A 23,348-nucleotide genomic window follows, 5' to 3' on the forward strand; every position below is an offset into this window, starting at 1 on the left:
TTGATGGGCCACAATGTAAATAGGTTGTGCCCCAAAAATCATTTTCATAGGATGATCACAACCCTACAATCTATAGAGGTTGCATAAGATGTAGTTTCTATTTAGATCGGAGGGCTAGGATCAGCCTGTGGAAATAATATTTTGGGACGCAACCTATTTACGTTTATGGCCCATCAAATGGACGGTTTGGATTATCCTATGATGTGGTATGGACGGGGCCTACGTTGTTCAAAGATGGGCCCACCATTCCATCAACGGTTTCTGTTGGGCCCACCAACTGTTCTGTTGTGTGTGTGGAGAGAGAGAGAGAGAGACCGGTCAAATGGTGGGAAAACATTAGCGGGGGGAATAGCCTACAACTCTACAAGGAGGGGGGAAATATCAGCGCCCCAAGCAGATGATATTTTCGCCCACCTGTAGGATATTGCGCCCCCTTTGTTAAATAAAAACATTAGGGTTTACGGGGATCTTTGCAGTGCTACGAGAAAGATGGAGTATGAGAACAAGCACGTCCTCGCTCCCATGGTTCGAGTGGTGAGTTCTACAAAACATCTAATTATTTCTCTCTTTTTCACATCCCTCTACTCCTTAATCGAAAATCTGCGTTTTTCAACCATTAGTTCGTTTTCTTGCCCTAAAATTACTTTATTATCTTCAATATTCTATACTGCCCTCTTTCCCTCTTTTCTCCAAATTAGGGTTACCAGATCAGGTGTTTTATTTGTTTGCCCACAATTATCTTTTTCAGACATGTGTATTTGTTCGTGATCATCAATTGGATCGGAATTCCTTTGGGATCAATTGCTTGTGGTATTGAATTTCTAGTGATAGTATAACTAGTAAGATTTTTTCACGATGGCCTGTTTTTACTAGGTTTTTATAGCAAATTTCGTAGTCGTTTTGCCCTAAGTTAGGGTTTTCATTTCTTAAACCTGAGAACTGTTGTCGCATGAAAATCTACATCGAAGCGATGAACTTGTAGTGTGGCATCTCCAATTGTAGTAGACTCTAGTTAGATTTGTATGTGTACAACTGCTCATTTTGTGGCACAAAATGACTATTTGTGAACCAGATTTTGGTCTTCAATGCAATTTTCTTATTTTCTGAATTCTTGTCTTTATTTGGGTTATCATTTTTGTCGTTGTTGTGTGAGATTTTGGAAGCTGAACTGATTTTAATTGTTGTTATGTATGTAGGGCACGCTACCATTTAGGTTGCTGGCTGCTCAATTTGGTGCTGATATTACTTATGGGGAGGAAATTATAGATCATAAAATAGTGAAGTGTGAACGCCGTATAAATGGTATATTTCTAGTTTACTCTCACAAAGAACGTGGTTTTGTGTCTGTACTTTTTGTTTGGTGTGGATTGTTGACATTGGTTTTACTTGATAAAAGATTTTTATGATGTATGTCTGTGTGGTTCATGCTATATCCATCAGTTTCCTGATCTTCATTGCTCGAGTTTTGAACAAACCTGTCTTGTTTTTGTTTTTAAAACAAGAATTTAGAGGATATCATATATTAGGTTGTTGCTGGTGTTGGGTTTTCTTCCTTTCTTTTTATTTTAACATTTATAATTTGTATTGGAAGGCTGTCGTTGAATGCTTTCAGGCTTCTCTACACCTTATCTTGAAATGTTTTTTGATTTTTCTATTTTTCAATGTTCCACTGTTAGAACTCTTCTTGGACAGTTGTTGTAATGGAATTATCTGGGGCTAGATGACCTTATTGTCTGATCAATGGTTTGAAAGGATGATTAAAGACAAAAAATGTTCAATGGTCCACATCAGTGGGTACAATTCCATTGAACTGGGTGTTTAGGAACGTCATATTGGTGTACTTTTGTACCATGGCCACTCCACATTTCTCAAGCTTTTCTCATATTATCCTGTCATAAATTTGAAATCATATCCGTTTTTGCATTTGTAAGAATATAAATTCTCATGAAATATTATTTTTGACTTATATCACACTTACTCAATTTTAATTGGAATTCCAAGGGCCGGATCATTTAATTCAGTTGTGCACCTTCTCTGTTTTTGTGATTATAGTATTTAAAACTTCCCATGAGTTACTGATTTTGTTCTGAATCATATTGAAGGTTATAATATATGGTCAAACCCCTTAATTGATTGAATCTGCTTGGATTTTCATCCCATCGAAAATATCGAACCATAGCTTCTCTACTAGTTCTGCATCATCCTATGTAATATGGACCTTCATTGTTTGAACACATTGCAGTCTCGACCTTAGAAGCATGAAGCGGTGCAAGGCAGGGGAGGTTTAGAAGAGTCTTAGTTGGGAGCGCCATGGGAGCTTTTATGAAATATTTTATTTATATATCTTTTAAAATTCAAGTACGTTAAAAATTGTAATTTCTAATCATCTTCATATATATCTTTCAAAATTTAAGTACATAAAAAGTAGTAATATCATACCATCTTCATTCCCGAGCCCTCTTTCCTCGTGCCTTCTGAAGACTCCTTTGTGCTTGCTCCAATGGCGTACTTTGAAGAGATGGAGGGATTTGATGCATGGAAGTTGGTGATGATGGGATTGATGGAGTAATATGAGCAGGTGGTGTGGAGAGAATGAGGTCATCGGTAGGGTTTGCCAAGCTCATTGGTCGCTCTTTCCTAAGGAGCACCGAATCACGTTTTGAGAGCGGGAGTGGCATCCATGAGACACGATTCTTGCTTTTAAGGTCTTGACACTTGCTGATACACTATTAAGACAAAAACTCAATTTATTTTTTATGTTTTGCTACTTGTGGGTGATAATTAATACCTATGTATGAGTTAGTGATACATACTTTTGATGTGTTCTATTCATCCAACACATTTTTATACATTTTCTACTTGTATGAACTATGACTTTTTAAAATTTTTTATTTTTTATAACATCTCTGAAAGTGCTTTTGCATCGGTTTTTCCATAATTCCTTTTCCTTAACACAGGCATGTTTTCTAGTATAAGTTGCATAGTTTTAATTCTGATTTCATTTTTCAGTGGCATTGCTCAAATTATGTCAAATTTCCACCAGAATCTCTTGGGACTACTGATTTTGTGGAGAAAGGAACTGGGGCGGTTGTTTTCAGAACTTGTTACGAGGAAAGACATCGGGTTGTATTTCAAATGGGCACCTCAAACGCTGTGAGGGCTCTTACCGCTGCTCAGTTAGTGTAAGTTTATACTCCTTCAGTGTTCAATATTCTCAACTCAAAACTAGCGAGATATTTAAGTATGCCTATTGCTGTTGCTGCACTATGGTCCTTTGATAATGGCGTGCCGAGTTTTTGGATAAATGGGTAATGAGACTTATGCAGTTTCTCTGTAAAAGATTTGTGCAAACTTGTGTGTGTGTGTGTGTGAGAGAGAGAGAGAGAGAGAGAGAGAGAGAGAGAGAGACCTCACAATTTGTGGGGCTTGAGATTGTATGGTATTCTCATTATGATGTACAGCCCTAATCACATGCTTATATAAAGATCCAACTTCCATAATTACAAGAATGCAAATAATGAAGAGACAAAATAACATACGTGTGTATGCACTACATTGACATGTTGAGTTAGTTGTTGTTTGTAACACTCCCCCTCAAGTGTGCCTTTGAACGAAAAAATTCTGAAGTTGATACTTTTTTTACAGACGGAAAAATATAACTTAAACCAAGCCTATTCAATTTTTATGTAGAGGGACCTTCAATTTATCATACTATTGCTCTAAATTAAACATTAACATTACATATCCCTCTAAATCGTAGAAAGTAAAAAATTCTCATGAAAGAGTTTTATACTAGAAATGTTTTTCTTGCAATCCAAACAGGGCCTTAGTGAAGATGCCTGCTACCTGCTCTTTATTTGGAACACTGAGTGGAGCTATCTCACCACTTTCTATTCTTTCTTCGAGTCTAAACTGTTTAGCTGTGGCGTTGCCCTCAAGGTTACAGTTTTCTGTTTTGAAGAGGGGAAAGTTTTGATGTTGGGAACTGCCGCCTAGAGTAGTAAGTAGTGGCCCTACCTCTGAACTGTTGCGTGTGGCATGTAGAGGCGGAAACCCCATTTGGATCCATGATGCACACCAACTAAGTTCTTCCGTTTGCTTTTTTCTTTTTGGAAGAAACCCTTATCCAAGCCGCTTTAAGGGAAATCTCTCCCAGGAAAGATTTGTGCAAAATAGTCCAAAAATCTCTTGCTGAAAAGAATATTAACTGCACTAGTTTGTTTTCATCTACCTTGTAGAGGTGAGCACCCCCCTGTTCCAGAGTAATGACTGGAAATACATAATAACTAGAGGTTCTAATAGCGAGGAGCCATAGGGGGTGGCGTTGGGCCTTACCCCAATTGTACGATGCTATGCACTACAACTGTGAGGTGACAGGTTTGATCCCGACTTAACTACCCCTCAGAAGAAAAAAAACGCTCCTGTTTTCTTGGCATTTCAATTAGCTTTCATAATAGATGAACTGACCCACTTCATTGGTTCGTCCAACTCGGTTTCTGCAAATTTCTGCTCGATTCGCTGCTCCTTTTACTGCTTCATTATTGTGATTCTCCGTGGATATCAGTAAACAACACAGAAGCAGGGAGCATATAATTGCCATCGTTGATTTTGGCTGTTAGGAGTTTGGACCATAGCTGTCAACCCGTGACTCAACTCGTGGCTCGATTTTTTAATTTTATGACTCATGACTTTTAAGAGTTTTTGACGAGAATAGAAATTTAGTTGAAAAAATATAATTATATATCAAACGATGAAGCATGTAAAAAATATAATCCAATAGCACATAGATAAAGGACTAAGCTAAAAATATAAATAACTATATGCTTGTAACTTGCATGCACAAAAATAATTAATTTCTAAGTTCCAACTTATAAGTTTTCAACCTTCAAAACAAGAAATCCCAGGCCCAATGATTTGACTCGACTCATAAGAGTCTTATTCTTTTCGAGTTGACTCCAGCGACTCTTTTGAGTCACCAGACACGAGTCACCCATGTGAATTGCCTCGAAAGCCCAGCGACGCGGCTCGACTCGACTCGGGAGTTGACTCGTACGAGTTGTAAGAATTTGACAACTATGGTCAGGACTATATTCACAAGAGGGAGCAAATGATTATATTTGTGTCAGGGTCAGGACTCTACATTCCCAATCATCAGCCTACTATTCTTCCATCTGCATGTTCCTATTTCAATAAACCTACTTTGAAATACCCAGTCTAGAACCTTGATCGGAGGGTTTATGCTTCTCCTAAACTCAGCATGATGCTGTATTATTTATAGCCCTTCCAAAATTGCTATGATTGGTGGACACAGACACGAGTGTCGCGTGTCGGCACTGACACGGAGTGTCGGACGCGGTAAAAAAAAAGGGCGGCCCAGTGCACGGATTGTCGGGCACGGTAAACCCCCAAAATTTAGAAACGGAGACATGGTTAAAATAGAAAGTATATATGATCATAATTTGTCGATATGGATTCGTGTGTCGAGTTTCGACATGGATATGAGTTGTCCGACATGGCAGCATCTAACAATCTAGAAACGGTAACACGTACATACACAAAATTATTGATTATGACACAAATACGTGTCCACACACCCACATTAACTCTTAACATTCCTAGCATACATTTAAAAGTGTCCAAAGGAGTGTCGACACGTGTGGACACATGTGTCGTGTCGGACACGTGTGTCAACAATAAATTCAAAGTGTCGGTTAAATCATAGCAAAATTGCCTGCTTGACCTCTAATTATAGCCCACTCTATTTCTATAATTTCCTTGTAGTGCATTTCCTGCCAGATGTAATAAGCTTTCTCCTCTTGTTTGATGCTTCTCCTCTTAAAATTCTGTTATATCTCTGTGAGATCTGTGAACAGAGTAGTTACTGGACAATCTGATTCAGTTATAAGCTTATCCTGTAAATTTGTTCTTCTTTGGGTTTTACTGCTGTCTTTTTTAATTTAACAAGTGGGGTTCAATTGTAATATGAGAGTTATTATTGATGCTAAGACTAGAGCCTGTTCTATAATGGGGTACTGAAGTAAAGTTTATACTAGAGTCTTTTCTATAATGGGTATTGAATTAAAGTTAAGACTAGAGTCTGTTCTGTAATGGTTATTGTATGACTTCTCCATCATAGTTCATTATAGGTGCAATTTGTTCTTACGATAATATGTCCTCTTTCAGGTGTAAGGATGTAGCAGCTATAGATATCAACATGGGTTGCCCCAAGTCATTCTCTATAAGTGGAGGCATGGGTGCAGCATTACTGGCTAAACCGGAACTTATACATGATATCTTAACGACATTAAAGAGAAACTTGGACACATCAGTGACATGTAAGATTCGACTTCTGAAATCGTCTCAGGATACAGTTGAACTAGCCCGCCGTATAGAGAAAACTGGAGTTTCTGCTCTAGCTGTTCACGGAAGGTAGTTTCTTATTAGCAGTTGATCTTTTGAATTTTATTATTCTATTCATTCTATGCTTGTTTGGTGGAGCCTCGTGCACTAAAAAAAATCATTCTATGCTTGTTTGAGTAACACCGGATTTGTGACTATTTCTTCTTTTTCATACTTTAAATGAAGTTAAAACATTTCTGCCAAAATTTTGCTTTCTACCCTTAGATTTGTATAGTCATCTTTAAAGTTCAAGCCTGCCGAGGCTTAGTAAATATTCAAACTGGAGTAAGAATCGTTCTTGCAAGTGATGGTATCAATCACGTATTTATTAATAGCATTCTTTTTAATCTGTGCAACTGAAGCAGAGAACTGCCACAGCTGCAAAGCATTTTTCTTGGGGAAACCACCAAGATAATGGCATCTGGAAAATAAGAAGGTTTACGATGAGAATTCCATATGAACAATATCTGCAGGCAATCAGGCCTGGGAAAGGATCAAGGATGTAAATAAGTGTACATTCTGTCTGTCTGTCTCTCTCTGTTTTTTTTTTTTGAGAATTAATGGCGAAGTACATTGCCACTTCAAAAAAAAAAAATGGCAAAGTTCATCAAAACAAAAGAAGGGAAACAATATCAAGGCACACTTGTTGTGTCAGGACTGTCCTAAACAGCCCTCCTAATATTGTGACGTGTAAAATATAAGGGTATTTTATCATCTTATCAAAACAGCAGTAAGGGTTTTTTTTTTTTTGTGAAAAGAAAAGTGGTCCTTAATGCATTGTACTGTAGGTGGGTTTTAGGGATGGCTGTGAGGAAGTTCTCTGACATGGGCATGTCTCAAAAAGAAAAGTAAGGGGCTAAGGTGGCTCCAAAAGGATGCATAATAAAAAAGGAAAAGGAAAAAGTTACAACCCACCACTAAAAGGAGTGCCCTCCCAATTCATAAATTCTCCCCATCAGCCTCCTCTCCCACTAAAAGAATGTGCCATCTCATTACCATGCTTGGATATGTGAGCATACTGAGGGAATTGATATTTGCTAACCTTTAGGGAAGTGCTTTTGGTTTTGATGCCCAGGTGATATTTAATAGCATTTGAGTAGTAAATCCCCATTATTCTAAACACTTTGCTAGCTTTAAATTATTCAGGAGCTTGTTAACATTTCTTTGCATGGAAACATATAATATTTAATATTTGTATTTGAGGATCCTGTTTATAGTTACCACTTACCAGGAAACTCGATTTGGGTCGTCATAACTGTTTTTTTGAATGGTAAAAAGATTTCATTGATGAAAAGAGACCGAGGTGGTCCCTAAAGTACACCAATCAAACTAACTGCAAAAACAACAAAGGAAAATATAGTACAATGAGCAAAAGTTAAGGAGGAAGAAAATCAAACAGCTCAATGCTCTCTCTGAACACGCCTTCTCGAGCTAATTTATCCGCTTCACCACATGGACAAATGAAATCGATGACAACCCTATTCTGTCCTGGATTTTGTCGAAAAGTGCCGCGAATCTCCAAGGTGCCACTTTTGAGCCTCTTAGCCATCTTATCACATTAAGGGGAGCCTTTTAGCCATCTTATCACATTAAGGGGATTGCCTTCTATCACCACCTTGTTTAGATCTTCATTTTGGAGCATTTTAATTCCACAGTGAATAGCACAGACTTGCACTTCATTTGAGCCTGCCACCCCAATCGAACCTCTAAATGCCCAAATCACCCCCCAATTTGCATCTCTCAGCAACCCTGCAATTCCTAAAGGCCACAGATTCCCCAAACTAGAGCCAGTTGAAATTCAATTTTAAAACGTGTTGCCTTTTTTCCTGAAAACAATACCGAAACACATTTATTTAATTTTGGAAACTCATTTACTGAATATTGTAAATCGTTTTCTTAATTTCTTAAGGTTTATGATTTAAAAGCCATTAAAAAAAAGGTTTATGATTTAAAAACTTAATCATTAATGGCATATCCAGTGTTGTTTTTTGTTGCTACAAAAATATAGTGAATTAATAGTCAACTGCAGTTCATTGACATCGATCACCTCAACACCATGGCGCTCAATTTAAAAACAAGCCATTTTGATTTTTTAAATCCAATAATAAGTGCACTACATAATTTTTTATTTTGTAAAGAAAATATAACAAAAATGTCTAATGACACTTTGAGTAGGTGATATGCACTTTGATCCAAGCAGGATGATAACTGTGATTTTTCAATCTTTGATACCATTTTTTACTTGTTTAGATGACATATGCACACAACTTATTCAAAACTACTGTCAGTTTCACTGAAAACAAGCTGAAACTTAAACCATGAAAAATTTATGAGTTACCAGATGTCTGGAAGAAAATGCTTACGACAACAAGCAATGTGAACAAGGTCTATCTATTGTCTTTTAAAAGAGATTTCTTGGTTTTATTTTCAAAAGTATAATGCAAGTTTTCAAATACATTTATACTTAGGGTTTTGTTAACGAGTGCCACCGGGGCACTCGTTATGGTGCATTGGAAATGTAAATCTACACATTGTTTGAGAAAAAAAGACTCAAAAGCCATATAAAACTCTTCATCCTGATGTAAATTTATTGTAGATTTACATTTTCAATGCACCTTAATGTTAACGACCCTTATACTTATACCTCGATTCTATAACTCAAGGCAAACCAAAATTCCCAAATATATGGTGAATTCTATAACTAATGGTTAAATATGGAGTTATGTTTCTCGCTCAAAAAAATGACTTAAAATTAAAACATTTGGAAACTTTTCTTAGAACATCAATTCTATAACTAATGTTTAAATATATCCCTGGATTATCAAGCAAGGTTTTAAATTTAGGTTTCGGTTTCAGTTTTGGTCGGCACGAAAATGGAAACATTTCAGTTTCGTTGGAAATCTTGTTAAATCACACAAATGTTTGGAAACATATGCAAATGATGAAATTTTAAGATGAAACTTTGGGAAATGCTAGAATAAGCAAAAATACATACTTAGAGTTAGAAACCATCACATAAGAAAGAAAGCCATCCATAATGGCTTAATCACATTGAACACCTAGTGACATTTGTTGGTCCCATGCCGATTTGACATCCCATGCATAAGATATGATTACTTTGTTGTGCAGTTCAATGTTGTTGCTTGCCAAATATCATTCTCTACATTAATGAAATGAAATAAAATGCAAATCATAACATCTTAGTCATGGTTTTAAATTTCCAGCCAATATGTCTTGTAGCTCTTGTTGGTAATTGTCATGATTTTAAATTTCCACCCAATACGTCCTTCCAACTGCAATGAAGGTCCTGAAGTTGACACCCAAATTCCTTTCTCGATAAAGCCCACTATACTTCTTAATCTTTTCTCCTAATCTCCCTTCCAATATCCCATTTCCTCTAAAAGATTTGATCATCTCTTCCATTCCAAATTCCCCCAAGCACATAGAACAAAAGAACTTTCTACAAAATACAGCTCTAATTCCGAAAGATACATTTTGGCATTCTAAAGAACTTTGCACAAGATACTCCTCTAATTCCGAAAGGTACATTTTGGCATTCTTCAAATAAATCCCCAACCTTTTGAAGGGTGTCCAACAACTTCAAGAAGTAATGTCAACCCAGCTGACTGAAATGTTGATGTTTTCATCCCTTACCGGAACCGAAATTGAAATCATTGAAATGTGCATAAACCAAAATTGTTAGTGTAATAGTGGTATACTATATTAGTATGTATTACATAATTATATTTATATGAATTTCATGCGAAATGTGGTGTATGTATTATGTATAAATATTTATTTGAATTACATGTGAGATTTGGTTTGTAGTAAACTATCAGACATTTGTGACAGTGCATGTTGCTATGTGTTTGATGTTTTTAAACCATTATTGATGGTTGTCTTGCTTATTTGATGTTTTCTAAGTGTGTATTTGTGTTTATTCTAGCATTTCTTGAAGTTTCATCTTTAAATTCTATCATTTGCATTTGGTTACATATGTTTTCGTGATCTTACATAATTTCCACAGATATTTCCAACCGAAACCAAAACATTTCCGTTTCCATGGCGACCAAAACCGAAATTTAAAAACCTTGCTGATAGTTCATAAAGTTACTTCACACAATTAAATCTGAATTTGAGTTATCATCCCACTCCTCATATACCTGACCAAATTTTGCTGCCTTCTTTTGAATGGTATATTTGCTGCCTTGTGATGCTTGTTCCTCCAGCTCCATGATTTTTTCTTGTCTGTTAATGTGTGCATGTTTTAGTATGTTCAGACCTGAAAATTTTACAGTCCAGATTCCTCTTTTAAATTGATTTGTTTTCATTCTTATTCTCGTTTTCTGTCGTAAGTTATGGTTGCATTTTTTTAATAAATTGCAGAAGAGTTGCCGATCGGCCAAGGGATCCTGCTAAGTGGAGCGAGATTGCTGACGTTGTAGCAGCATTATCCATTCCAGTTATAGCAAATGGTGATGTCTTTGAGTATGAAGATTTTCACCGTATAAAAAGTGCAACAGGTTACAAATGTACCCTCTGTCTATGTATTTCTTAAAATGTTTCTCGTATGCCAACAAATCTTTGTGATTAATTTCTGTTATAATTATTTTACAAGTGGTGATGTATTACTTTTGCTTCTGGCTTAAATATCTTTTACAATACAAAAATGAGTATGAATTATGCTGAGCTTGTTGCTATGGTATAAATCTTCCTCCATTTTTTTTACTCTCTCACCCCCTTTACCGGTTTAGAGAGTAGTTATGAGATGTAAATTTACTCTCTAAACCGGTAAAATTCTCATCGCCCATCTCTCTGTCTCTCTTTTTCTTGATCCACATGTCATCACTTTTTGTTTATAACAGCCCACTGCATAAATAATTTTTATAAGAGTGTACTCTTTATTGCACTCTTCCTCATTCTTGCTTACATCCTCACCGAGTTTGAGCTCTTCCCCACCGACATCGGGCATTTAATATTTGAATTTTATGGAAAGATCTGAAGAAAGAGCGCAGTAGAGCGAAGCTCTAAAGAATCTACGCCTTAAGGTGATACCCATTAACAAGGTGATATCCAGCTAGCACTCTTGCCTTTGGAGACGGCCAGTTTGATATTGACACTCTTGTCGGTTCCTTGCAATCTTGTAGCATTCCAGCAAACACAGAAAAAGGGTTCGTTCTATGTTGGCGAGGAGTTCAAGAGATATGTCATCCCATTTAATCATCTTCAAGATATATTTTGGCTCCTTGATACATAGGACCCTTTAATTTACAGCTTGGTCACCTTATGGGCACTCCAGAACGGCCCACTTCTGAGTCTAGCGTCGGCAACAACCACCACCACAAAGCAATTGTTGACAATTTCCATCTCTTCAGTTTCTGCTTGTTGTATTAGGGGCTACCATGCTGGCTTTGATGTTCCTAAACTTTTTGATGAGACAAGTAGTATAATTGGGAAAAATTATCCGACATCAAAAGATCACATTAAAGTATTAAACCATCCACCTTTTGATGATTATGTTGTTTTCGGTAGTGAAGGAGGAGAAGAGAAAGAGGTGAGAGAATGAAAGTTCATAGGGTTGAGGGCAACCCAACCTATGAAGTATTTTTATTCGTAGGGGTAGAAACCCAAATCCCATGTAGATGGGCCCCACACACTTAGGTCATAAGACTTAAGTTCTACTACTTAAGTGACCTATGTTTAAATGACAATCTTGCTACTAATAACGACAAAAAAGACTTCACTCATACTCTTATTTACAAATATGTTAGCCCTTTCCTTTGCAAGAGAGGTGGAGGTTCCCTTGTTGGGCATCACTGTTGATCCCATGGGTTTGCCCGATGGCCCAGCACTACCCTCTGGTAATCCTATTTGGACTACGGTTAGTTAGACCAAAGCCATAAGACTTGCTCACAGACCAAAATGACCCCTTTGGTCTAAGGACATAAGGGTCTTGTTTGACAGAATAACCTTATCAAATCCTCGTCCACAGGTTATTCTGTTAAGTGATTTGTTCATTGTGTGATCCAATCATCACACCCATTCCACCTGCTTAGGGTCAACTACTTTAGTGACCGAGGTAGGCCGCCCAAATGCGTATATGGAGGTAGGTTCGATGCTGGGTGTGTACAAGTATGAGGTGTCCAACCTCAACCCCAACTGTGAACATTCTAGGTATGTAAAGAACCGGAAGACCATATCTCCCTGCCACATAATCTTTATGTGCATGGCCTATGCTACTTAGGACAAATGTGTGCCAATAAGCATATCACACACGCCAAGAGATACCCGATAGATGTCATGAAACAATAATTTATTCACTAATTACAAGTTTTATACAAGTAGAACTGGCTTTTAGGGCATACACTCTAACATGGCTACTGTCCAACCATCTAATGACGTTGAGGGAGTCACTTTCCACTATTAACCTGTCCAATACTCCACTCTCCATCAATCTGAAGCCTTGAAGGACCACTCTCACTTCCACTTTATTTGGGTCTGTGATTCCAATCAGACCCGAAAAAGCCCATCTGGTGAATCCCAATTCATTCCTTAGAAGACCTCCAACCCCAGCCATTATTGGATTGCCTAAATTGGATCAATCGAAATTGAGTTTCAGCTTACCTAGCTTACGGGGAGACCATCTAGGAGAATGAGACTGATTCTGCGCCCTATCTCCAGACTCCAGCAACCTCTCTGCACCATTGCTAAAGGTGTCGGTGTATAATGTCAACCTGAAGCAAGGGAGTCTTTAATAGTTTTTGTCAAACTGATTGTTTTTATAAAAAAAATGATTTCAGGCTCATAGCTGAAAATAGTCACTTCCATAGTTCCATGATCCTATAGCTTCTGAAATTCAGTTTCAGAGAACCCTTGATTTTTTAATCCAAATCAAACTAAGCCACTTCCCCAAGAATCATCTCCGATAAACTATGCTAGTACATGAGAAAACCTCTCAAGTAATATGTCAAACTATAAATCTTTAACCTTTTAATTCTAATCAGCCGCAAAGTTCTTTTAACGAATTCTTCCTCCCTACCCTATTATAACTCTACTTTTTTCTTTTTTCTTTTTTTTTGAAATGGTACTATAACTCTACATCTTTCTATACGTTTTTTTTTTGCGTCCAATGAGGCCTTTTATTTGCCTCATGTTGACTTTCGATGACACTTTGTTTTCTCTCTACTTTCCTCTGATCTTTTTTCTTCATACATTTTTTTTTCTAGACCCCTTGCTCCCCGCTTCTACTTCCCACATTGCTTCTCTCTCTCGCTTTCTACTTTGGCAACTATGACCTCTATCACCTGATTCACGGACAGATCGCCGATATGGCTGATACGTATGGCCGATTGGAGCTTCAGTTTCAGAAAGGGCAAGTGTTCATTTATTTCTTTCCGTCCATTATTCCTTCTACTTAATCGATCTCATACTTTTACTCAGATGCATGTCACTATTTACTCCACTCTTTAGTGGTTAAAGTGCATTTTCTCTGCTCTGTTGTTTGTGCCAGATACTTGAATGTTGAAACAAAAGATCTTTCAGTTGTATTCTTCTTGTCCTCATTCCAGTACTGAAACCGGCACTTCTTTTCATTCTTTCAACATTTGAAACAAGTATCCATCTTTCCTTCTTTTTACGGACTTCTACTATTAGGAAGTCAAACAAATCGTAAGATGGAAGTTGATTTGTTACCATTCTGTCATCGAAGAGAGGTGCATTCATAGATCTCCACTCATCGACATCGAAGAGAATTAAGCAAAAGAGTCAAACAGGGGCGTCAAACCATGCGTTCCATAATTTCGTCAACATCATCAGGATAGAAAGTCTGGAGACCATCCATTTCTTTTTCATGCCCTTAGGCCCCTTACTAATAGGGGCGCCAGGCTTAACCCTATCTAAGATGAAGGCCCTTGCCGCACCTAGTTGCTCCGGAGTTAGAATCCCTAAATCAGGAAATGCTCCAGGCTTGATGGATCGATCACTCACATTCCTCCCCCGCCATTAGAGAAAGATTGGGGTTGGGGCCAGATGCTCCAATTTGAAATTCAACCCTGTGCAAACCCTCTGGTTCAGTTGTCTCAGGGGGCAGCAACTAAGATTTAGGTCACACCCAAAATTTGGCAGCACACCAAATAATGATGGGATTTCATTTTGTATTTCTGTGATCATCAAGGCCAATCGATTCAATTCTGCTAATTGACTCTGTGGTGATATGTTGGTTTTTTCTGTTTTTCTTTATAAGCTTGTCATTTCTCAAGAAAATATTAATCTCTCTAGGCATATAAAGCCTCTAAATATGGTAGAACTGTGGATCTGGGTTCCATGAATGCTTTTACTTTATATAATATGAAAATGGAAAAGAGTTTGTCTTAGTTTTAAGTTATCATAGGACTCAATGCTTTTAAGATGATGCTTTTCAGTGGCTGCATTGTCACTCTATACTAAATTGTATCCTTTGTGTTTAAGGTACTTCATCATGTTAATGTGATTTATAATGCTGATAACTGTATTATATGTTTCTGAAATTCCTATAGGTGCCTCGTCTGTGATGGTGGCTAGAGGAGCTCTGTGGAATGCTTCTATTTTTTGCTCCAGCTGCAAATTACCCTGGGAGGATGTCAAAAGAGAGTACATACGGAAGGTTTTTGTCTCATCCATAAAATATTAATTTCTTTCTCTTAGGAATACCTGATCAGCTCAAACTGTCGCTAACTAGGACAACTCCTTTCCTTCGGAAATAAAGCCTAAGCTCCATTCCAAAACAAAGAGTTTACCCTATACATTTTGGATTTATTAATTTCGTAAAGTACTTCTAGCCCTCCCCGGACCCTGTAATGGTGGGAGCCTCGTGCACTGGGCCGCCCTTTTTTTTTAATTTCGTAAAGTTATTGGATTTTGCTAAATAACTGGTCTTCAGGCATGATAAGTTGAAATCTAGATTACTTAAATATTTCTTTACTGTTAATTTTCAGAGCATCTTATGGGATAACGATATTAAAAGAACAAAGCACACTCTGAAGGAAATGATAATGCACTACTCCTCCCTTGAGCTCTCTGAGGGAAAGTCTGTGAATAAATCCGATACTTTGGGAGATCTGGCGTAAGTTTCTTTTCATATCTAATAATCGCAATGGTTGGCAGGTAGTTATGCAATCCATTCAATAAGGCTGTTCAAATGTCTCCCTTTATATTTTTCAAGTTTATGTGAAAATCCAGACGATTCCTGCTATAAATATGTAGCTATGTGATTCTTTGAACTGTTGATAAGTTCCATCCCACTTCGGAGTTTTGATTCCTTAATTACTTGTAACCAAGGTTTTACATGTCAGTTTCATAATTCAAAAATAAATGTCAGTTTCAGTACGCTACGGAAACGGAAACCTTTCGGTTTCAGTTTAGGTATTTTGGTAGAAATCATGTAAAATCATAGAAACATATGGAAACAAATCCAAATGATAGGGAGGGTCCGACAGAAGCACGGGATTCAGATTGTTCAGAGAATTAGATCGGCCCAAGCAGGCAACATTTACCACCACAAGCTCGATCAGGAGGTAGGAGGTAGGGGGGATCTGACAGAAGCACAAAATTCCTATTGTTCAGAGAATCAGATCAGTTCTACTAAAGACAGGTCGTATTGATGACCAAGAAAATTCTGGAGAAGAAGAAAGCTTCAACGCTCCCCAAGACAACAGAGCCATCATTGTGGGGAGGGTAAAGAGCATCCAATGCTAAGCTGCCTTTCTATTTGCTTTTTTCTCTTTCTTCCCCGTGTTGTACCTACATATAGTATTGTAAAGTATATGCACTTTTAACAATATTTTCTAGGAAGATACTCTCTTCTATCTTATATTACTAGATTTTTCTATTTTTTCTTTATTAAGTATTGGAAGTAAGAGATTATAAATTACCAACACAGGAACAATGTCGATTCCTGGTCTAGCAATAGGATAGAAGAGATTATAAATTTATGGAGCATTAATTATGAGAGCCCTAACTGTAGATTAAGGAGTGCGGAATGATCTGAAAGAGACTTATAAAATAGCAAAAAATTAAGTGATTGGCAAGAGATCTGTGCCAAAAAAGAGAGCTCAAGATTGAATATAAATGCAAGATAAAAGTAGATTAGAGAGGGATGCATGATCACACAGACTTTCGACCAGCATAAAATAAAGTTTTAGGCAACATATTTTCGAACGACCCCAATCAAATGAGTGTTACTAGAATCATCGAAAAGTCTCCTGAATCTTAGCAACCTTGAAGGCAACACTTACTTTATCCCCTTAGCTTTTCTTCTATACATGGAAATGGCACAAAGAGTTGGAAGGATAATATTGTGGAACCGTTTACAGTCTAGAGTCCCTATCACCGTTTACAGTCTAGAGTCCCTATCGCATGTTACCATAATGCATAACATATTTTGGTCTCGTTAACAAATTTACTATATCTGTAGTTGGGGAATGTCCAAAAGTCATTAACAAAGCAGAACTGCATCTCAAGGGCCCATTGACTGTGCCAATTACTTCCAGATTTCATTAGAAGAGATTCAATACTATGCAATGGTTTATAATAGTCACTTCTATCCATTTCATGGTCATGTATGCAGCATCATTGGAGAACAACGCGGCATTGTTTTCTCACTACCTTCATTCATGTTTAAGTGTTTAAAAACTTGTAGTCGGAGGAGAACTTGGCTATGGTAAAGAGGAGTCGATCATGCGGTCAACTTTTTATTAACCCGGGCAAGTAAAACTAGTTTTTTATTTAGCTTGTAGGGCGAAACCGAGTCGACTAAAAAAGTCAAAGGGGAGTTTTTAACATTGCATTTGACTTGGGGAATTAACTTTATGGCTTTTGTATATATTTTGTATGTTTAAGCTTTTATTTGGGGCTAATGTTTTTTGTATTCTATTGTCAGGAAACTCTATGGGGAAGAAAAATACTTTCAATTAGTTGCTAAAAACCGATCATGACTGAATGGAACTCAGCGAACCTTTTTGCATCAGTCGGCAATTATTGACCTCAAAAAATCTCCCAGGTAAATCTTATTAGGCAGATTTGGACATTTAGGCCATGTTTGTCAACCATGAAAAATATTCCATGGAATGTTCGTGGGGTTCCAACTTCCAATTGTGTGAGTGGGGCTGACAAGGAAGCAGAGGGAGAGAATTGAAGGAATAGAGACAGCATCAAAATCCCCTAAAACCAGTGAAAAGAAAATACCAATTTAGAATTGGTTTTTTTTTTTGTTTTTTGTTTTCCTGGGTTTTAGAACTTTCTCATGCTCCCCCTACTCCCACCCTCCCAAGTCTCCACAACTGGCCCCATGGAATATTTGTTCATGTTGGCCAAACATGGCCTTAGTGATATACTATCACCCACTTTGATCATTGACTTTCTCTTTATTTCTTATTTTGATTCAGTGCCTTTATATGGTTCTAGGTTCTCAGAAAGATCAAAACTTGAGGGGTACTATCTTCAACTACTGGAACCAGTAATTCACAAGAGACATTATTTATTGTACTAATATTCTTTCTTGAAATCATAGGGTTAATCCCTATTTTGGTCCAGTTTATTCTGGTCTTTCTTTGTTTCAAATTCGTTTGATGGGATGATAGCATGGCAGGGGTGTGTTGAAAATTTTCATCTCTTTTCTTTGTCGAGTTAACTCTGATAAGGGCATAAAAACTCTTCTGCTGTTCTCTGCTGCTCAGAGAAACTAGTTTTCTGTTCTGAACTGGTTTTTCAAACCCAAAATAATCTTGGCCAAAACGGTCATGGGTATGCCCCCAAAATCTCATTGGGTTTCTAGGCTTTTGAGATTTTAAAAAATGCTTCAGGATAATTTAACTCACTGTAGAACACTAATTTAGAAAGGGAGATTATTTTTTCACCCCAACTGTAGGATTATGAGCCCCCCATCTTGCCGTCAAATCACGTTAGGGGGGAGGGGGTGAAAAAATAATCTCCCTTTAGAAATTGCTAAAAAAAAACTCGTACCTACATGAGAGTATTTTATTCCATCCCATCCGTGGAGGTTTTTAATTTATACCCCAAAAATCATCTTTCCGTGAGATGATCCTGACCCTCTGATCTGTAGAAGTTCCTATAATATGTTAACCTTCATCTCCGAGAGTCAGTATCAACCCATGGTGATGATTTTTGGGGCATAGCTTATTTAAGTTTTTTTTTTTTTTTTGATGATGATAGGGTATCCCGCCCAATTTTTAGGGCGGTTCTATTCCCTACGGAGAGCAATCACCCGTAAACCATGCGCATCGGGTAAGCCCAAGGGAATTCGAATTCGCGTCAATTGGGGTCATACCCATCACTTTAAGCCAAAGAGCCACATCCGTACAGGTTAGCCATGAATGGTTTAGCCACTGTTCATGCCAAATCACGTTATATGTTAATCAATCATTTATACTTCAACAATGTGGGCGAGCATTAATTTTTCTGTTCTCGGGTTACTTTCCATTCACAGAATAAGAATGGATGATTCAGTGCATGTTCATCGTGCATTGATAAATTGTACAATTTCAACCAACCTAGTGCCCAAATGGAGCATGCCAGACTTGCACAATCACTGTTGCCTCTTCCTCTTATAGTTTACGGTATAATTTCTCATATAAGAGATGTGGTGCTTTGTGGACTTGACATCCTTTGTAATGTACTTGGTCCTTTGCAAAAACCACCACAAGGTCACCCTCCGTTGGACCATCTCACCAAAATGCATTTATAATGGTGAAAAAGATATAACGTTCAAGGTCTAATAAATGCACTTTTGGTAAGATGGTCCAATGGGGGTCCATTTCATGGCTCTCTTTAACCATAGAGAACAGCCACATAAGCACAACTTTTAGAAGATTTTGTCCTATCTCTATAAGAGTTAGCCCTGAAATGGCTTTCAACTAAATTGCCTAGCAATTCCCTATAAATTAATGTATGTTTTTTCACTCGAGAAATTCACGGTACAAATGGTATGTGTGGTGATGCTGAAGAAAGGTTACTAAGATTGTACAGAGCAAATTTATTTGAGTGCAATAGACGCCTTTAAATAAAAAAAATTTCGGTATTCATAGACCTGCCAACCATGCACGTGGTACGTGTTTGGCAATAGCATGAATAGAATGAAACAATTCTTATACCTCTGAAAGGCCTCTTTAAAGAGGTATTTTTCGAAGGGTTACTCATATTATTGGGGCAAATAAAAGTATTATTGTCGTATTCACCGACCTACCATTTGTACGATACTTGTATAAGGATACTATGACCGTCTTTCCAATGATTTAAGTATGTAATGATGATTTTAATGGCTCGTTTGGATGCCTAGAAGATTTTGATTTGGATTTCTCACATTTGCAGCCCTTTTTGCATTGACATTTGGATCCTGATCAAATCCTTGAATTTCCAATTCAGCGACTGACAGTGAAAAAAATCAGATTACTAAATTTGCTGTGGAAATAAGAAATTGGAAATCTACAGATCTGGCAGTTTCCTTCGCCCTCTTTGCTCCTCAACCTCTCCCGTCTACTAGGAAGTACCCCCTTCCCTATCTGTCTTCCCCAACATGAGCTGCCGGATCTATTCTTTTTGTATTCAAAACTCAAATCCAAATCCAAATACAAAATGGGAGGTATCCAAACGGGCCCTAAGGATGCCGAGAAGGTTTTGATTTGGATTTCTCACATTTGTAGCTCTTTTTGCGTTGACCTTTGGATCCCGATCAATCCTTGAATTTCCAATTCAGCGACTGATAGTGAAAAACATCAGAATTCCAAATAAGCTGTGGAAATAAGAAATTGGAAATCCACAGATCTGGCAGTTTCCTTCATCCTCTTGGCTCCTCAACCTCTCCCCTGCAGCAGGAATTACCCCCTTTGCTCTCTGTCTCCCTCAACATGAGCTGGCAGATCTATTCATTTTGTACTGAAAACTCAATCCCAAATCCAAATACAAAATCTGAGGTATCGAAACGGGCCCTAAGGCTATTTCAAATGCTAGCCAATTATTATATTTCAAAACTAGATATTCATTTTTATAGTGTTTTCCTAAAACCTCTTATATATCTATAATATATTCAAACCATGTTTCTTACTATTTACTGTCATTCGTTTTCTTTCCAAGTGAATTTTTATAAAACAATATTTTCTTCTATAAATTTGATTTTACATGAGGTGGTGCCCACCATTTTACACCTCATGTTTTTTATGGTATGTGACCTACCATTTTACATCTCTGATATTGATGAGCCGAGGCCCACCATTTTGCCCCTAATGCTACTGATGGGGCGGGGTCCGCCTTTTCTGCTGGGCCCTGAATAGTAGTATAAATTTGTTAAATACAATTTGCAGATATATTGGCAAAAAATGGAAGCCAATAATGAAATAAAAATCAGGAAGGATATGTAAAAATTTAGAAGAATAGTCTTTTTAACTTGGGATTTGCTAGGGACCATTGCACAATAATGCATTTCGCGAAACAGCTGTTGCATGAGAGTGGAGCCACATCAGATGAATTTAATGAATAAGACAAAATCTGAGCCTATGTGGCTGCACTCTCATGCAACAGCCGTTCCATGAAATCTCTTCTGCAATGGTCCCTAGCAAATCCCTTTTAACGTTATTCTATATTTTCTCTATATTGACATAAAACTCCTTCGGAGACTTCTTCCAATCTCCTCTTGGGTCAATGTTTTGCATTGCGGATTGAGTTTTTCCCAACAAGAGAGTTGGGCTCGACTCATATCCGATTCAGTTTAAGTATAAACTCAACTCGGCCCTACCCAAGTTGCATGCAACCATAGTTTCAAAGCACGAAAAGCTGCTCATCAATGTTTAAATGGACAAATGGTGAAACACGAGGCCTGTTAGGGACATCCCTGACACAGGCGTGTCTTTCCTAGTAGTTTTGGACTGAGTCGACTCAACTCAGCTCGACTAGTTTTCTTACTGTAGTTTTATCACTTCTGACCATGTGGCAGATTAGTCAGGCTTAATGACATTTGTAATGGATCACCCCTCATAGACACAATGCCACCTGTAGGCACACTATACAAGTTAAGCCACACATCTTATCAGCTCTATAAATCATAAGGTAAGAGATCTTTACTCAGAATAACAACCTACCCTGATTAGCCTCTACTTTTTTTTTACAGACTTTTTGATTTGATATGCACACCACTTTTTACTAGCAATATGCTTATCCTAACAGTAACTCACCCTGGATCACACCCATTTTCTAATGGGTACCCAACAATCTTTTTCAGGTTCCCATGCTTTTCACATAAAAGAATATGAATGCCACTTTTTATCAGTAGATATCAAACTTCAAAGCTTTCCAAATCCAAAATTCCTTCCCGATCCCAAAGCCAAGGTTCTGAGTATGTGAAGAGCCTAGGAGTGCACATTTTAAGGAAATCATTATATCTAAAAGGGTAGGAGGGTGACTTTTACCTTAAAAAAAAGGCTTCCTACCCCTTTGCCATTTTCCTTTTTGCCTTTTTCCTTTTCCCTTTTTTCAAATGTGTTGCTGAAGTCATGCCGAGATAGAGCTTTCTTATCTTTTTTACATACAGAAGTCACTCACTTTCATCTCTACCGTACAAGTGGGCATGCATGTAAGATGGTCGGATGGTTAAGCCACTGGTTACTTAATCTCAGGAAGTTTCCATGTGCTTAGTTCAGGAGTCAATAAGAGAGGAAACATGTTCATAAGTATTGATTTAGGTTGGGACCCACAGCCCACTCAATGGTGCGTACTGCGTACTTATATGTGTTGACTCTCCATGTCTGTATGTTCATTCTGATCCTTACGGTGCTAATTTTGAAAATTTCTGACGATAGTTCTCAAAATGAATTAGTGTCTCTCGCATGACCCAATAATCAGTTTATCGATTCTCAAAATCTATCACAAATAGTGCCTTTATTATGAGTAAAATAATCAGTTTTACACACGAAATCCAAAAATGAACAGAGCCTTAATTCTATATAACTCTAATAATCAGTTTTTGGACTCAAATTCAATTCCCAAAATCCAATACTAATAGGGTCAAGGCCAGCATCGTTTAGGCCAATGACCCACTTAGGCCCTGTCCGTTTGAGATTGTGACAACCGATTGAGAGCCCCTAAATGATTATTGGACTCAAAATAACATTTAATTTGGAGTCGCATTCTGAAAGCCTAGTGAAATGACATGCATGGGCAATCTGCTACGCCCGTGACTTATCATAATTAAATCTCCTTTATTGCACAATGAATAAAGGAGGGCCTAATCTAATCAAAGAAGATAATCAATAAATGCCAGTTTCAATGTATTTGCAACGTAAGTGAGCGATGTTGGACATCCACATTGGATCTTCATAATCAGTGAACCTTATCCCTTTCTGACTACTACTACTACTTGACAGATTGAGGTCATGCTTCAAAGCTTTATGTAAAATTTCAGTCCCGGCCGAAACCAAAATTTTGGCCGAAATTCGGTAGAAAGTCCCGAAATTCTGTAAAGAGGCATATGACCCACTTATTAGCATTCTGAAAGTCTAGTGAAATGAGATGTATGGGCAATCCGCTACGCCCACGACGTATCATAAATAAATCTTATTTTATTGCACAATAAAAAAAAGGATGGCCTAATCCAATTCAAGAAGATAGTCAATAATGCCAGTTTCTATGTATTTGCAACGTAAGTGAGCGATGTTGGACATCCACATTGGATCTTCATAATCAGTGAACCTTATCCCTTTCTGACTACTACTACTACTTGACAGATTGAGGTCATGCTTCAAAGCTTTATGTAAAATTTCAGTCCCGGCCGAAACCAAAATTTTGGCCGAAATTCGGTAGAAAGTCCCGAAATTCTGTAAAGAGGCATATGACCCACTTATTAGCATTCTGAAAGTCTAGTGAAATGAGATGTATGGGCAATCCGCTACGCCCACGACGTATCATAA

At 37.6% G+C, this 23,348-nt stretch overlaps 1 protein-coding gene across 3 annotated transcripts; it reads left to right on the forward strand.

The window, feature by feature from the left end:
* Positions 1–371: 371 nt before the first annotated feature.
* Positions 372–17,994, forward strand: LOC143876207 (Aldolase-type TIM barrel family protein). 3 transcript variants are annotated; one of them, XM_077377907.1, is made up of 9 exons: positions 372–534; positions 1,197–1,302; positions 3,044–3,182; positions 6,184–6,429; positions 10,786–10,922; positions 14,934–15,040; positions 15,372–15,499; positions 17,315–17,434; positions 17,820–17,994. In XM_077377907.1, the coding sequence occupies exons 1-8, from the start codon at positions 490–492 to the stop codon at positions 17,367–17,369; spliced, it is 963 nt and encodes a 320-aa protein (XP_077234022.1). In that variant the 5' UTR covers positions 372–489; the 3' UTR covers positions 17,370–17,434; positions 17,820–17,994. The 3 variants fall into 3 exon arrangements, with proteins under 3 accessions (XP_077234022.1, XP_077234021.1, XP_077234023.1); XM_077377906.1 differs by having other exon boundaries at positions 373–534; positions 17,839–17,994; XM_077377908.1 differs by having other exon boundaries at positions 500–534; positions 3,010–3,182; positions 17,839–17,994.
* Positions 17,995–23,348: the final 5,354 nt, after the last annotated feature.

Source organism: Tasmannia lanceolata, unplaced genomic scaffold, assembly GCF_043159265.1.
Source record: "Tasmannia lanceolata isolate RefF3 unplaced genomic scaffold, GAP_Taslan_0.1 ptg000004l, whole genome shotgun sequence".
NCBI classification, from domain to species: domain Eukaryota; kingdom Viridiplantae; phylum Streptophyta; class Magnoliopsida; order Canellales; family Winteraceae; genus Tasmannia; species Tasmannia lanceolata.